This window comes from Scyliorhinus canicula, chromosome 8 (genome assembly GCF_902713615.1).
Source record: "Scyliorhinus canicula chromosome 8, sScyCan1.1, whole genome shotgun sequence".
In the NCBI taxonomy this organism is placed as follows: domain Eukaryota; kingdom Metazoa; phylum Chordata; class Chondrichthyes; order Carcharhiniformes; family Scyliorhinidae; genus Scyliorhinus; species Scyliorhinus canicula.
In genome coordinates, this window is record NC_052153.1 from 90,517,786 (window position 1) to 90,535,715 (window position 17,930).

At 43.5% G+C, this 17,930-nt stretch overlaps 1 protein-coding gene across 4 annotated transcripts in view; it reads left to right on the forward strand.

Moving 5' to 3' along the window:
- The window catches only part of LOC119970383 (guanine nucleotide-binding protein G(q) subunit alpha), a 318,243-nt gene that overhangs the window by 228,111 nt on the left and 72,202 nt on the right, over positions 1–17,930 (forward strand). For 3 of the 4 annotated variants that reach the window (XM_038804914.1, XM_038804913.1, XM_038804917.1), the window contains exons 4-6: positions 6,497–6,625; positions 7,151–7,279; positions 7,858–7,987. In XM_038804914.1, coding sequence (XP_038660842.1) covers positions 6,497–6,625; positions 7,151–7,279; positions 7,858–7,987 — 388 coding nt within the window. The remainder of the gene's footprint in view (positions 1–6,496; positions 6,626–7,150; positions 7,280–7,857; positions 7,988–17,930) is intronic. The other variant, XM_038804916.1, reaches the window with a different exon arrangement.

Consider the following 17,930-nt stretch of genomic DNA (forward strand, 5'->3'; position numbering starts at 1 on the left):
CAACTCTGCCAGACATGGGGCATCTTCGACGAGCACAGAGAAAAGGCAAGCCGCTTACTGGCTCACCAGCTGAGGAAGCAGGCAGCCACGAGGGAGATAGTGCAGATACAATTCGGCAGAGGCAGACTGGTAACTGAGCTAAAAGAGTCAACGGGGCATTTAAGACCTTCTACCAAGGGCTGTACAGCTCCAAGCCCCCCGATGGGGCGCAGGGATGAAACAGTTCATTGACGGACTGGACATGCCAGCTGCTGGGGAGGTCCGGTGGGGGAAACTGGAAGCACCAATGGATCTGGGAGAAATCATGGAGAGCATCAGCTCCATGCAGGCGGGGAAGGCGTTGGGACCTGACAGGTTCCCGACGGACTTGTATTAAACATTCACGCCCGCGTTGGCCCCACACCTAAGGGACGTGTTCGCAGACTTGCTAGCGAGGGGCACCCTACCCCCTACGCTAGCATAGGCCACAATATCACCGATACCCAAAAAAAACAAAGACCCAATGGAATGTGGATTGTAAAGACCCATTTTGCTGCTTAATGTAGACATGAAGATACTTGTGAAGGTCCTGCCACGAGATAGGAGAACTGCGTGCCATTGGTGATCGCAGACGACCAAACAGGCTTTGTCAAGGGTTGGCAGATACTTGTGAACATCAGGTGGTTGATGAATAATAATGATCCCCGGGGGGAGAGAACACAAGAGACAATCATCTCCCTGGACACAGAAAAGACCTTTGACAGAGTCGAGTGGAAGTACCTCTTTGAAGCACTGGAGTGGTTTGGCCTAGGAGCAGGGTTCACCTCCTGGGAGAAAATCCTGTACAATGTCCCCAAGGCGAGTGTCCGAACCAACACCAGCAGCTCTGAATACTTCCAGCTGCACAGAAGCACATGGCATGGATGCCCACTGTCCCTGCTCCTGTTTGCCCTAGCAATTGAACCCCCCGCGATTTGCACTGCGAGGCGCAAAATGCTGGAAGGGCATCCAAAGGGGAGGCAGAGAGCACAGAGTCTCACTCTGTGCAGATGACCTACTCTTCTACATCTCGGAACCACAGGAAGACCTGAGAGGAATCAAGCAGCTCCTGAGAGAGTTCGGAGCCTTCTCAAGTTACAACTCAACCTGGGCAAAAGCGAAGCGTTCCCAGTGAGCCCAGACGGGGGAGGGACAAGCTGGAGGAACACCCATTCAAACTAGCCAAAAACAAATTCCGCTACCTGGGGACCCAGATAACCCGGGACTGGACACGGATCTACAAGTGGAATTTGACCATTCTGGCGGAGGAAGTTCAAAAGGACCTAGAGATGGGACACGCTCCCGCTCTCCCAGGCGGGGCGGCTGCAGACAATCAAAATGAATACAGCCGAGGTTCCTCTTCCGCTTCAGATCTATACCCATCTTCATCCCCAAGGCCTTCTTCCACAACATAGATAAAATGATCATGTTTGGGGTGCAAGAATCCCCAAATCAAAACTGCAAAGGAGGAAAGTTATAGGCGGTCTGGCACTGCCGAATCTACAATACTACCACTGGGTAGCAACGGTGGAGAGATTGAGGGGATGGATACGTGAACCCACCATGGAATGGGTGAGGCTGGAGGAGTGTTCCTACAAGGAATCGGCCCTCCGGGCTCTCACCACGGCAACGCTCCCACCCTCCCTGATGAAATACGCATCCTGCCCAGTAGTGGTCACCACAATAAAGACATGGAACAAGATGAGACAACATTTCAGTCTGACCGGGATGGCCCTCATCTGCGGAAACCACAAATTCCCACCAGCCATGCGCAGCACCACTTTCACAAGGTGGAGGCAGGTTGGGGGGGGGGGGGGGGGGGGGGGGACGACTGTTACATGAGCGACAGACTAGTGACACTGAGCGAGCTGATGGAAGACCTGGAACTACCAACAGGAACCTAGGCACCTGCAGGTAAAGCATTTTCTCCGCAAGGAGATGGTAGGATACCTCAGGACCCCGAGAACCACACTGATAAACAAGGACAGTAAGGAAGGGGGGAACTGCGTGAACATCTGCGATAGCTATTGGACAGGGCCAAACTACCACTGGACAAAGCCAGGCGAAAATGGGGGGACGAACTGGGAACAGAAGTGGGCTGGGGACTCGATCGAAGCACTGAGCAGGGCCACTCCTCCACCTCCTGCGCAAGGCTCAGCCTCATGCAGTTTAAAGTGGTGCGCAGCGCATCTAACCAGAACTCGAACAAACAGATTCTTCCCGGAGGTGGAAGATAAATGTGAACGGTGCCAGGGAGACCCGGCCAACCATGTCCCCATATTCTGGACTTACCCCAGACATGTTGGGTTCTGGACAGCCTTCTTCGAAGCAATGTCCAAGGTTGTGGAGGTGAGGGTGGAGCCATGTCCGAGAGTAGCAGTCTTTGGGGTATCGGAACAGCCAGAGCTACACATGGGGAAGGGGGCTGACGCCCTTACTTTCGCTTCCCTAATTGCATGACAGAGAATCCTGCTCAGCTGGCGATCAGCAGCACCACCCACAGCTGCAAACTAGCTGGCAGTCCTGGTGGAATTTCTCCATCTGGAGAAGATCAAGTACACCACCCGCGGATTGGAATTTCTGCAAAGAATGGGGGCAATTCATTAGCCTCATCCAAGACCTGTTCAAGGCCAGCAGTGACTAGGAAAAGAGGGAGAGAAGGGGGAGAGCAGACAAAAACACACAACACTAGGAGGTACAAAAGGGGAAGAGGGAGGAAATGAGGAGGAAACGTAGGGGAACCACAGGAAGAAGCATGGAAGGGTGGGGAAGAGGGGCAGGAAGTCCCGTTCACTTCCCCCCCCCCCCCCCCCCCCAAACCCACAAGGCCTGCAACAAAAAGCACGGAAGGGGGGGGGGGGGGGGGGGGGGGAGAACAGGAGCCCAGCTATAGAATACCCAGGACAGAATAGGGGGATACTGAGGGGGGGGGGGGGGGGGGGGAGGAGAAGATGTATCAAGAAAGATGTATGTACATAAGAACTGTATGAATTGTGAATATCGGACACTAGTTTCATTATATAAAATTGAAAATGCCAATAAAAATACTTCAAAATAAAAACATATTTACTTCGTAGAAAATAATATGTTTAATATTGGTGAGAAAAGCCACATGTCAAAGATGTCGCTAAATAATTTATTTTTGGTTTCTGATGACCCAGCTTCTTTGGAAACTGGGATAGGAGCTTTCCCAGTCATTTAAGTACAGGAAGTGCATTGGTGAAATTTGTAATGACATCAATATAGCAATGAGGAACTAGTTACCACCAGAAAACTGAACAATCAAGTTTGTCATTTTTTTTCAAAACTACCCTTTGTAAACCAAGGATTATCAAATTGCTCAAATAATGTTAATACTGGTCTTAGTGGTTCTATTTTTTTCTCCATTCAGGCCAGCACATAAATCTAGAATTAGCCTTTATAACACAAATAATCATTAAGGTTGCCCATAAAGTCGGATGCTCAATGTTAAAAGTGCCCACCTGGGCCCTTAGTTGGAGACAACTTCTGGACTTTTCTTTGGGGATTTCCAGCTAGTATAGAGGAATTGTGTCATGCGTGATAATTGGAGTTTTCACCTTGATCTTTGGAACAATAATGTCTAGAGTGTCCTGTGAGAACCAGAAATTAGAATCATAGGATCCCTACAGTGCTGAAGGAGGCCATTAGGCCCATCATGTTTGCACCCACCCTCCGAAAGAGCACCCTACCTAGCCCACTCCCCTGCCCTATCCCCATAACCCCAGATAACCTGCATATCTTTGGACACTGAGGGGCAACTTAGCATGGCCAATCCACCCAACCTGTACATCCTTAGATTGTGAGAGAAAGCCTGAGCACCCGGAGGAAACCCATGCAAATATGGGGAGATTGTGCAAACTGTGCACAGACAGTCGCCCAAGGCCGGAATTGATCCTGGGTCCCTCGTGGTGTGATGCGCCAGTGATAACCTCAGTGCCACCGTAACGCCTTTGGAAAAAAATAACTGAATAGGAGCCATGCATGACAGGGGAATAGTCATTATAGCATTTCTTAAATCATCAGCAAATAGACTGTGTAAAGTGTTGTGCTCTTTGAATACGTGTACAAATCTGTAGGTCAATTGTTTAATTTCCCCACAGAGATTAAACTAATTTTCTTCCAATGTTCTGCATCAACCGTGACCGAGACAACAGGCAAACAAGTGCAGCAGAAACAATTGGTTGACGTACACTAACAATGTGTGAACGGTGGTTGTTGTTTTTATTTCCAATGAGAAAGCACTTCGGCTGGCCTTAGCATCTTCCGCAGTGATGGAAGCTAAGAATGTTCCTACACTTCATCACTCTGAGACACTCAAGAATTTATTTTAATGATATTAGCTGACATTGGGATTTAGAGAATGGAGCCTGCTTTAATTCAGAAGAAAGACCTACAGCTACTAGTTCAAGTTGCATTCACTTTAAATACTTTTATTCATGAAGCACATATAAATCTGATGACTAACTTTACCAATAGTTTTAGAAAAAATGAAACCACTTGTTTGATTAGTCTCAAACCTTTATTTATTACATTATGGGTTGCTTGACAACTCTTTGATTTCCTATTTCTCTTCTAATTTTTTTTGGGCAAAATATCTGGAATGTCACCCAACAATACCTGGTGTAATCACACTGCTTGATTCAATCAGACTTCCAAGATTTTGTAGCATGACTCACTGTCAAAACAGAAACTATAACCAGCAAACATTGCCAGATGCAGTCTTCAGTGATGCAATTTCCAATGCATATCAAGCTGGCAATCAGAACAATTCAGCTGCCTGTTAAAAGACTGGTCTACTTCATTTAGTGTTCCAGGTTATGATGATGCACGCCGAGTGTAGTACAGCATATTGTGTCTTGAACTCTTTTTATTCAATCTGAAACAACATTTAATATTTCGACCATTATATGTATGTTTATAGATTTAAAAATTACCATTAAAATTTGAATGCAGTCCACATTTGATTCTGAAAAATTGCATTTGTTAATTTTCCAGTCCCCCCCTTTGGTTACTGAACTGGTGACTACAATTGGCTTTGTTTATTCATTTTCCTGTGCTTGTTGCTTGATCGCTTTTATTGATCTACTGGTCCCTGCTCCTCTGTTAGTTTAAAAATTCACTGCCTACCTATCTGGTATTGCCCCAAAAATGTTTTCAAAATTATGGAGGTTTTCTTTTTATGCATTATGTTCGAGGAGTTAAGTAATATGTCCAATTGTGTGTGCAGTTCAGAATACTTAAGTGCTGCATTTTCTGTAACACTTGGCTATTGCACTTTCACCATCACACTTTGTTGATTTGACTTTTTATGCAAAGCAGCAATAAATCAGAATTGAAGAGGTAGTGACCATGCAGTTCAAAAGTGAGAGTTCTGTACAGCACCAGCTTCAAATAAGTAATTAACCCACTCAAATGCTTCTATACAAAAAAATTAGTTTGTTATTATCTTCGTAATTGAAATTTCTCATCCAAAATAATCAACGAGAAATTACATATTTCAGGATAATTTAATGTGCTTTAACCAATAAAAATATACTTTTGTATTTAAAAACCTTCAGTCCAGTTTTTGCATCAAGTTTCAGCACCTCCCATAATCATAGCCTTGCAAGTGACATATTTATCCAGAGTCTTATTTCTCTATCTGGAGGTATGTCCTCTCCTTGGAATATGTGATCCATGGTAGTTCTTAGTTAGCACAACCAGAATACTCCAAATCCAAGAATCCCTCTTATCGATGCATTCAGAATGTAAGTGCTCACTCCACCTACCAGCATTCAAAAATGACCAAATCACAAGACTTCGACTTCGACCGATATTGCATTATGCTGCTTAGACCTGTTGGGTCTTTTTCACCATCCTCTGTGTTTTGAATCTTTTTGTTTCAAAGATAGCTAAGATAAAATTAGCTGCAGTTTTTTAAAAACGTTGCAAGAGCTGCATGGTGGCGCAGTGATTAGCACTGCTGTCTCACGGCACCAAGGATCGGGGTTCAATCCCGGCCCCGGGTCACTGTCCATGTGGAGTTTGCACATTCTCCCCGTGTTTGCATGGGTCTCACCCCCACAGCCCAAAGATGCGCAGAGTAGGTGGATTAGCTATGCTAAACTTGATTAGCTATGCTAAATTGCCCCTAATTGGAATTTTGTTTTTCAGTTACAGGAAACAAGGTCACTAATTTGTACATTTGTACATAGCTACGTAATTGTAGAATTTAAAAATACCATTTTTACTGATTCAATAACCCTGTTAAAATATTGTGCTGCAAATGGCCAAATAGAATATCCTCCTTCTCACTGATGCTACATCAGGAGAGAACTGCTCATTCGTTTTTCAATTGATTTCTTCTAAGTTTTGCAGAATTCTTTGGTACTTTAGTACTTTGCTTTCCATAAAGAAATCAAGGAACTCCATTAGAGGAGCCAGTGCATCATATTTAATTTTGTTTCTTATTTCACAGCTACCTTAGTGATGCTGATCGTATCTCAGCAACAGATTATCTGCCAACTCAGCAGGATGTGCTGCGGGTTCGAGTGCCCACAACTGGCATCATTGAGTATCCATTTGATCTGGAGAATATAATCTTCAGGTACTGATTGGGGCCTGTTGTAAATTTCCTAGATAGCAGAAGTTGTGTCTTCCCAGTATTTTCTCGTTTAATATGACAACAAACACTACTGGTAAATTACTTTATCTTTAAGTAGTACCTATGGGGTAGTGTCAGAGGCAAAAATTGAAAAAATATTGCTGTCTTAGAATATATATATATATATATATATATATTCATCCTTCAGACAATCTTACCAACGCAACTAAAATGTTTCTTTATTTTTGAAAAAGAACATTTTCAGTAATTCTGTATTAAAGCAATACTGGGAAAATGGACTCTGCATTCTCGGGAAAGTAGCACAATCTGGTGAGGATAGGCTTGAATGTAAATAACTGTCCCATATCATCTCCTTGAATAAGTGGTACCATCTTGGGGAATTCACCGTGACTCATATCGACAGGAGGAATGGTGATCACCAGAATATCCCCTTTCTATTTTCCTTCCCTTGCCTTCCCTCTCCAATGTCACAGTCTTTGCATTCCTGTTGTTTCTCCCTGTCTGTAGCTATCTTAAAGACTTGGACCGTATAGCAGAACCTACCTATCTACCCACTCAACAGGATGTGCTTAGAGTGAGAGTCCCAACAACAGGGATCATTGAATACCCCTTCGACTTACAAACCGTCATTTTCAGGTAGAAGAAAGTTACTAAAAGACAGTAACAGTTTTTACAACTTTGAAAAAAAAACTTCAATTTTTAGGAAATCTTTGAGCATGATGTAAATAGAATTTCATCTTTGTAAAGTTATAGAGATGACTGGAACAAAATAGATAGTGCATGCTTCATAAATCTGTGAAAGCTCTTAAACTATTTATTTGAAGCACATTGTATTTTAAAGGGCTGTTTGTGCTTACATGTATATAATTATATATATGATGTAATATATATATGAAAAAATATAGTTTCACTAAATGGAAAAATCACTGGATAAGTTAACATTGTGTTGCATTGCAACATGACACCATTTGCTTACAAACATTGACTGAGGTACATGTAAATTATTTTTCAAAATGAATATGATTTAATTGATTTTTCCACACTGAACTAGTGTTTCATTAATAATATGAATCTTAGCCGAATGCATGTACATTAAAATTTTAAGGAGTTCTGAGCTATTATGCTGCTTAGCCGATATATTGACTGAAACATCAAGGTTTTCATGACTTTCTAGCCTGGTTCACATACAGTTTGATGTTAAATTGGTCTTTCAGAATGGTCGATGTTGGGGGTCAGCGGTCAGAACGAAGGAAATGGATTCACTGCTTTGAAAATGTGACGTCTATTATGTTTTTAGTTGCCCTTAGTGAATATGATCAAGTACTTGTGGAATCGGACAATGAGGTGAGTTGCATTGAGGGTGACAATTCATGCAGTCTTTTTTGTCATATGGCTAATTTTTGCGTCAGTGAAGATCATATTAGCAATCTGAATTTGATACGCTCTACCATTTAAAAAAAAAAGTAGATTGTATTTTTTATAGACTATGGAGTACAGTAAAACATCTAGTACATTAAAAAAATACTGAACCAAAGAATTGGTGAGGATATGGTGACTAAAATAATGTGCTAAATTTAAAGGGGTGGGCAGAGGGAGGGTGGGGGTCGTTTGAAGTTCCAGTAATGACTGAAAAGATCATGTGACAAGATTTCAAGTTTTGGGAATTTCACTGTAACAAATAAAGCAACAATGTCTACACACTGTTCAGTTGGCAATTTATGTTCCAAAATACAGAAAAGAAATTCCCCATTTAAGTTTTAGCATGATCAAAAATTCCATGCCATGGTTATACATTACACTGTGGTTTCCAGAATTTTCCAGAAACCAATCTAAAGTTATTTCCAGTTCCCAATGGCTTGCTTACCTTTTCCTTTTCCAGCTGGGTAGCTTTGAATCCCAAAACTGATTTTGACAGTAAGGGTTACGCAGGAGATTCCTTTCCAGTAGCTCAAGTTGGATGATTGTTCCAACCTTTAAACCATCACAGACTTTGTCTCTTTAATTTAAGTGTGAGTTCCCACCCACGTTCTGCATGGTGACTATTGGAGTCAGCATTTTCTCTGCTTTAGGTGTAGGAATGATGCCCTCGTCTTGTGTATGTGTTGGAAAACAGCAAACTGGGGGTGGCATTTCTCCGCCGCTAGGGAAGGAATTGTCATGTATATCTTTCCATATCCAGTATCCTTTTTTATTCTTTCATGGGATGTGGGCACGGTAGCACAGTGAATAGCACTGTTGCTTCACAAGGTCAGAGTCCCGGGTTCAATTCCCGCTTGGGTCGCTGCGCGGAGTCAGCACACTCTTCCCGTGTCTGCATGGGTTTCCTCCGGGTTCTCTGGTTTCCTCCCACAAGTCCGAAAAGAAGTGCTTGTTAGGTGAATTGGACATTCTGAATTCTCCCTCAGTGTGGGTGGAATGTGGCGACTCGGGGATTTTCACAGTAACTTCATTGGAGTGTTAATGTAAGCTTACTTGTGACAATAATAAAGATTATTATTCTTGGCAAGGCCAGCATTTGTTACCCATCCCTAATTACCCTTGAGCTGAGTGGCTTGCTAGGCTTTTTCAGTGTCAACCACATTGCTGAGTATGGCCAGCAGATTTCCTTCTCTAAAGAACAATAGTGAGCCAGATGACAATCGTTTCATGGTCACCATTACGAAGACTATCTTTCAATTCCAGATTTTATTAATTGAACTTAAATTCCACCAGCTGCCACAGTGGGATTTGAACCAATGCCCTAGAACATTAGTCCAAGCTTCTGGATTATTGGTCCAGTGATATTACCACTGCACTACCATCTCGTCTGAAAATTTAGGTACCACAAGCCTTACAAAAGTCAGGCTGTTTTACTCCCAACAAAGAAACAATTGCAGTGCATTGCTATAGTAATAAATTTAGTACAACCATTTCTTTTGACAGAAAGACATGTGAATTTGCAGAAACTTCCAAAGATCTCTTGTTTAATTTATTGAATAGTTAAGAAAAGTCAAGATCTTTACAGTGTAGTTAAGATCTGCTAGTCTGATTTGAGTTCTAATCCCCAACATTGAAGAACCACAAGGTGAAAAGATTCTGCAAACAAACTTGTCTATGTAACATATGTGTCAGAATAATCATTGTTGCAACTGGCACAAAACAGGAAAGGAAAAACTCACTTTTCACATATTATCAATACAACAATTTTCGGAACTTGATGTGAACGTTTAAATAAAAGAGGTTAATTTAAATAAAAGAGAGTAATGCTGCATTATTTTCAATTCTGCTGTGGGGACAAACTTGCCTATTGTAACTCAAGCTGTGTTCGTGTAAACAAACAAAGCTACCACTCCTGACTGGAAGTTAACATACCTTTCAAAATAGTGCAAGTGAGCCCCAACTTGGGCAGCATGCCTCACGCAAGATTGATGTTGAGACCAAAACAATTTACATGCCACCAAAATAGCCAAGATGTAGTCTGGTAGCAAATGCCCAGCTATTAAAAACCATGGTAGTTAGAGGTAGCTGTCGACTAGAATGAACAGTCCCTAATCCTCTGATAAATGGAATTGGGTGTAGGGGGAATTGCAACTTGGAGGAGCTGGGATGGGGACAGTGGAAACTGGAGCAGGGGGGGCCTAATACTTCCTTGAAGGGGGTCTTGGGTTGACCTCGAAGCAAACACTTTTTAAAAATAAAGTTTAACATATAGGTCTTGTTTATCAAGTCATCTCCTCAACCTCACAGCGCCAGGGACCTAGGTTTGAATCCAACCTTGGATAACTGTGTGGAGTTCGCACATTCTCCCCGTGTCTCGTGGGTTTCCTCTGGGTGCTCCAGTTTCCTTCCACAGTCCAAAGATGTGCAGGTTAGGTGGATTGGCCATGCTAAATTGTGAATGCTAAATTAGGGTGGGGTTTCAAGAATAGGGTGGGGGATTGAGCCTTGATAGGGTGGTCTTTCGAAAGGTCAGTGCAGACTCGATGGGCTGAATGGCCTCCTTCTGCACTGTCGAGATTCTATGATCATGCGCCGGGGCATATTACGTAATGACACCTTTCCTAAGTTCTGCTGTTTTAGCAATTTGAATAATAGAATCCTTACAGTGCAGAAGGAGGCCATTTGACCCATTGAGTCTGCACCAACTCTCTGAAAGAGCACCCTTTCTAAAGACCCGCCCCCATCCCCGTAACCCCACCTAACCTTTGGACACTAAGGGGCAATTTATCATGGCCAATCAACCTAATCTGTCCATCTGGTTGACCTTTCTTATTCCAATTTCAGTCATCCACTTGAGACTTGCGCCATTTTTTGCCTGTTGGCAGCAATTCTTTATTTCAGTTGAGGTTTTTTTTTATGTTTAATTATCAAATAGATGCACATTGAGTGTATTCTTTTGCTATACTTTTAGTTGCTATTTTTCAGCTTGACACCAAATGCTGGAAATATTTGTATTTCAGCAGGATCATTTGATAGAAATATTGTTTTATACTTAAATTTATTTTTTATACTTTACTCAACATTATTTCAGACTTTTGGGTCTCAGCCCATGTAGTCTTACGTCCCAGGGGGTCAATTCGTGTCTTGAGAAGAAAATACCAGAAGGTAAAGATGTTATGGCTGGTGGCTTCAGAAGAAAGTTCCAGAAGGCAAAGGTGTAATGGCTTGAGAAAAAAAATCAATGTCCAATAGTGGACTATTAACCCATTCATCTTTATGACTACTGCCCTGTCTTTAGCCTTACTTTTCCTTTCACGGCAAAACAGCAATGTACTGAACTCTCAGCACTGCTTCCAATCAGTTTTCCAAAGATGGAATATCTGACAAACAAGTTTAGGGTAATGTTTGAGTCATGTTGAATCGTGGAAGTACAGCACAAAAACATGCCATTCTGCCGAACCAGCCCATATTGGTGTTTGTGGCTTTGCTCAAGCCTCTTCCCACCATTCCTGATCTAACTCTTATTAGCATTACTTTCTATTTCCTTCTGCCTCATGCTTCGCCAGCTTCCTCTTAAATGCCTCGACCACTTCTTAGGTCGTGAATACCAGAGAATCACCACTGGATGAAATTTATTCTGAATTCCCTATTTGATATATTGGTGGCTATCTTGCATTAATGACCTCTAGTTTTGCTTTTTCCTACTAGTGGAAAAGTTCTGTGTCTAGTCTATCAAATCATTTAATCATTTTAAAGATCTTTGAGGTAAGCCCTTAGCCTTGACCCAGCCAGTTCATCATTGGCTGATTGTCTTACCTTGTATTTCTGGTAGCATCTTTGTCCACGCTGCCCAGTGCCTCCATATCATTTGTATAATATCATTAAAACTGTATGTAGTAATCACGGATAGAGACAAACTTGGAATGGGAGCAGAGGAGGATCATTACAGAGACAAGAACATAGAGTAACCAGATTTGGATGTATAGGATGGGGAAGGAGACTGCAGGGATGGGTACAATTGAAATGTGGAGCTTTTTCATGGAACAACTACTGCGTGTCCTTGATAAGTATGTACCTGTCAGGCAGGGAGGAAGTTGTCGAGCAAGGGAACCGTGGTTTACTAAGGAAGTTGAAGCACTTGTCAGTGTTTACACTGGAGAAAGACAATGTTGTCGAGGAGAATACTCGGGTACAGTCGACCAGGCTAGATGGGATTGAGGTTCACGAGGAGGTGTGAGCAATTTTGGAAAGTGTAAAAATAGATAAGTCCCCTGGGCCAGATGGGATTTATCCTAGGATTCTCTGGGAAGCCAGGGAGGAGATTGCAGAGCCTTTGTCCTTGATCTTTATGTCGTCTTTGTCGACAGGAATAGTGCCGGAAGACTGGAGGATAGCAAATGTTGTCCCCTTGTTCAAGAAGGGGAGTAGAGACAACCCTGGTAATTATAGACCTGTGAGCCTTACTTCGGTTGTGGGTAAAATGTTGGAAAAGGTTATAAGAGATAGAGTTTATAATCATCTTGAAAAGAACAAGTTGATTAGCGATACTCAACACGGTTTTGTGAAGGGTAGGTCATGCCTCACAAACCTTATTGAGTTTTTTGAGAAGGTGACCAAACAGGTGGATGAGGGTAAAGCGGTTGATGTGGTGTATATGGATTTCAGTAAGGCGTTTAGACATAGAACATAGAACAGTACAGCACAGAACAGGCCCTTCGGCCCTCAATGTTGTGCCGAGCCATGATCACCCTACTCAAACCCACGTATCCACCCTATACCCGTAACCCAACAACCTCCCCCTTAACCCTACTTTTATTAGGACACTACGGGCAATTTAGCATGGCCAATCCACCTAACCCGCACATCTTTGGACTGTGGGAGGAAACCGGAGCACCCGGAGGAAACCCACGCACACGGGGAGGATGTGCAGACTCCACACAGACAGTGACCCAGCCGGGAATCGAACCTGGGACCCTGGAGCTGTGAAGCATTTATGCTAACCACCATGCTACCCTGCTGCCCCCTTTGATAAGGTTCCCCACGGTAAGCTATTGCAGAAAATACGGAAGTATGGGATTGAAGGTGATTTAGCAGTTTGGATCAGTAATTGGCTAGCTGAAAGAAGACAGAGGATGGTGGTTGATGGCAAATGTTCATCCTGGAGTTCAATTATTGGTGGTGTACCGCAAGGATCTGTTTTGGGGCCACTGCTGTTTGTCATTTTTATAAATGACCTGGAAGAGGGTGTAGAAGGATGGGTTAGTAAATTTGCAGATGACACGAAGGTCGGTGGAGTTGTGGATAGTGCTGAAGGATGTTATAGGTTACAGAAGGACATAGATAAGCTGCAGAGCTGGGCTGAGAGGTGGCAGATGGAGTTTAATGCGGAAAAGTGTGAGGTGGTTCACTTCGGCAGCACGGTAGCATAGTGGTTAGCATCAATGCTTCACAGCTCCAGGGTCCCAGGTTCGGTTCCCGGCTGGGTCACTGTCTGTGCGGAGTCTGCACGTCCTCCCCGTGTGTGCGTGGGTTTCCTCCGGTTTCCTCCCACAGTCCAAAGATGTGCGGGTTAGGTGGATTGGCCATGCTAAATTGCCCATAGTTTCCTAAAAAAGTAAGGTTAAGGGGGAGTTGTTGGGTTACGGGTATAGGGTGGATACGTGAGTTTGAGTAGGGTGATCATTGCTCGGCACAACATTGAGGGCCGAAGGGCCTGTTCTGTGCTGTACTGTTCTATGTTAACAGGAATGCAGAGTACTGGGCTAATGGCAAGATTCTTGGTAGTGTAGATGAACAGAGAGATCTCGGCATCCAGGTACATAAATCCCTGAAAGTTGCCGCCCAGGTTAATAGGGCTGTTACGAAGGCATATGGTGTGCTAGCCTTTATCAGTAGGGGGATTGAGTTTCGGAGCCACAAGGTCATGCTGCAGCTGTACAAAACTCTGGTGCGGCCGCACCTGGAGTACTGCGTGCAGTTCTGGTCACCACATTATAGGAAGGATGTGGAAGCTTTGGAAAGGGGTCAGAGGAATATTTACTAGGATATTGCCTGGTATGGAGGGAAGGTCTTACGAGGAAAGGCTCAGGGACTTGAGGTTGTTTTCATTAGAGAGGAGAAGGCTGAGAGGTGACTTAATAGAGACATATAAGAGAGTCAGAGGGTTAGATAGGGTGGACAGTGAGAGTCTTTTTCCTCGGATGGTGATGACTAACACGAGGGGACATAGCTTTAAATTGAGGGGTGGTAGATATAGGACAGATGTCCGAGGCAGTTTCTTTACTTAGAGAGTAGTAGGGGTGTGGAACGCCCTGCCTGCAACAGTAGTAGCCTCGCCAACTTTAAGGGCATTTAAGTGGTCACTGGATAGACATATGGATGAAAATGGAATAGTGTAGGTCAGATAGGCTTCAGATGGTTTCACTGGTCGGTGCAACATCGAGGGCCGAAGGGCCCGTACTGCGCTCTTATGTTCTATGTTCAGAGAAAGCTAGCCATGTCAGATAGCCAGGTCTCCGACTTGGGGGCTTTGAATCCCTCCAAGCTAATAATATCCATCTCAGGGCCACCAGGAGGCAAAGGCCAGAATGTCTGCCTCTTTCTCCTCCTGGTTTCCCGGATCTTCCGACACTCCGAAAATCGCCACCTCTGGTCTTGGTGCCACCCTTATTTTTAATACAGTGGACATGACATCCGCAAACCTCTGCCAGAATCCCCTCAACTTTGGGCATGTCCAGAACATGTGGACATGGTTTGCTGGCCGTCCCGCACACCTTGCGCACCTATCTTCTACCCCAAAGAACCTGCTCATCCGGGCCACTGTCATGTGAGCCTGGTGAACGTCCTTGAATTGTATCAAGCTGAGCCTGGCACATGTTATGGACGCTTTGACCCTACTCGACGTGTCCGCCCAGAGGCCATCCTCTATCTCTCCTCCCAAACCCTCTTCCCACTTGCGCTCCAGCTCCTCAGTCTGCGTCTCTTCCGACCCCATGAGATCCTTGTAAATGTCAGAGACCCTCCCTTCTCCCACCCACAGTCTAGAAACTACTCTGTCCTGTATCCCCCTTGGTGGTAGGAGCGGGAAGGTTGAAACCTGCCTGCGTAGGAGGTCTGGTACCTGCAGATATCTAAATTTGTTTACCCTCGCCAATCCAAATTTCTCCTCCAGCTCCTTCAGGCTATGGAAGCTCCCCTCTATAAACATACCCCACATCCTCTCAATCCCTGCTCTCTGCCATCTCCAAAACCCTCCGATAAGAAACCCCATTGACCAGCTGGCTGGACGGAGGATCCCACTGCCGGCAGGGGCGTGCCACACCAGAAAACTGGTGCGGCGGGACAGAGAATCCCGCCCTTGGTTTTGCAGCTGTCAAATTTCAAAAGGGAGTTTAGGTGGCAAGGAATATTGGAATCTTAAAAAGGTTTTGTGAGTAAAAGGGAATATAAAGTTTTATTGACTCAAAAGGAGAGGCAAAATAGAAAATATTACAGATTTTTATATGTGGAAAAGGACAATGAAAAGGGGGTAAAGATATTTAAGGAGGGATCTGTAATTGAATGTAGTGGTTCTGGGGTAAAGACCTGAAGACCTGTTTCTTTGTGTGTGAGCTGTTGTGAAAGTTTTGAATTGGTAGGCAACCACCTAATGTTAGCCAGGGAACTGTGTTTTAGGGAACGGTTTATTTCTGAATTTGCTTTTGGAATTCCACATCAGAGACTGAAAGTGTTTGAGAAGTTGAGGTGCATCCTTGTTAAAGTGGTTGACTTTAGGGGAGATGGTGGCGTAGTGTTATTGTCACTGGACTAGTAAACCAGAGACCCAGGATTAATGCTGTGGAGACCCAGGTTGGTATCCCGTCACTGCAGATGGTGAAATTTAAATTCGGTAAAAAGAAAATCATGAAACCATTGTCGATTGTCGTAAAAACCCATCTGGTCGACTAATGGTCTTCAGGGAAAGAAATCGGCCATCCTTCCCCAGTCTGGCCTCCATGTGACTCCAGACCCACTGCAATGTGGTTGACTCTGAACTGCCCCCTCAAGGGCAATTAGGGATGGGCAATAAATGCTGCGATGCCCATATCCCATGAACAAATTTTTAAAAGCTTGGGTAAAATTACTAGCTTTTTGTGGTTAAAATCTATAATGGGATTATTGCTAAGAAGGTAATTTAATTGTGTACTTTAAACAAAACCGGGTTTTTTTGGGGGGGAGGGGCTGGATTCACATGTAGGGAAGGGGTGGTTCTTCTCGACTTTAATCATGTGTGCTTAACTTATTTTTCTTTTTAATAAATTTTTAAAATTGTAATGGTGTTACTGGCGTTCTATCTTTTTGGGGTTAGTAGCTCTTGTTTTTACAATTACGAAAAACGTTTAGGATCAATGAAATAGACCTCACTCTGATATTGCTCGCTCAGGAATAATATCTGCTGAGATCATATCAAAAGACATGCAGAATGGAAAAGGAAGAGTAGCCCTGACAATAAAAGGTAAGGGAGGACAGTAGTGAGAAAGTTTCTTGGTTCAGGCCAGGAGGTAGAATCAATTTGGGTGGAGATTAAAAGTAGTAGTGGGATTAGTTCCTAGACCCCATAATATTATTTATACTATCTAATGGAACTTATTATTATAATAATAATAGCTTATTGTCACAAGTAGGTTCAATGAAGTTACTGTGAAAAGCCCCTAGTCGCCACATTCCGGCGTCTGTTCAGGGAGACCGGTACGGGAATTGAACCCGCGCTGCTGGCCTCTTGTTCTGCATTGCAAGCCAGCTGTTTTGATCACTGTGCTAAACCATTTGTTGAAATGAGGAGCTTGTAATAATCATGGGGTCTTGAATCTTTATGGCGACTGGTCAAACAAATTAGCAAAGATCATCTGGAAGATAAGTGTGTAGAATGCTTTTGCAACAGTTTCATGGAACATGATATTGTAGCACCAATGAGGAATAAAGCTATTTTTGATGTTGTAATTTGCAATAAAATGGGGTTAATTAGTAATCTCATAGTGAATGCTCCTTGGGGGGGGGGGGGGGAGGAAAAGTGATCCTAATACCTAATTCTATATTCAGCTTGAGAGCAATATACTCCAGTACCAAACAAAAATAATTTAGATGACTATGAGGGGGACGCTGACTGAGGGTGAGTGGTAAACAGACTAAAATTTATGAAAAATATAAACTACAAGTACCATTATTTATTTATAAATTTAGAGGACCCAATTATTATTATTATCCAATTAAGGGACAATTTAGCATGGCCAATCCAACTACCCTGCACATTTTTGTGTTGTGGGGGCGAAACCCACCCAAACACGGGGAGAATGTGCAAACTCCACATGGACAGTGACCCAGAGCCGGGATCGAACCTGGGACCTCAGCGCCGTGAGGCTGCAGGGCTAACCCACTGTGCCACCGTGCTGCCCTATAAGTACCAGTTAAAGAAACAGTTCAAAATATTGAACAAAAGTACATTCCGTTAAAAGTCAAAACCTCAATAGAAAAGATGAATCTGCGGTTTAGTAGGCAAGTTAAGGATCATGAGGGATTAAAATAAGAGTCTTATAATGGTGTGAAGAATAGCAGTGAGCCTGAGGATTGTTTCACTGGGACTAATGTGGCAGACACTAGTGAGTGGTGTGGGTGGGGGAAGAGGGGGTGTCTCTTTTGTGCAATGAATTGCCAAACAGGATGTCTTTCCGAGCGTTGTGAATCTTTACAACTCTTTGGGGTAGAGAATTCTAAATGCTCTTATCGTTGAATATACTGTAGGCTGCGATTAACAGAGTTTTGACATCTCAGGATTTCAAGCAATATGGGAGGGGTCAGTAAGCAGAGTTGAGGCACAAGATCGGCCATGATA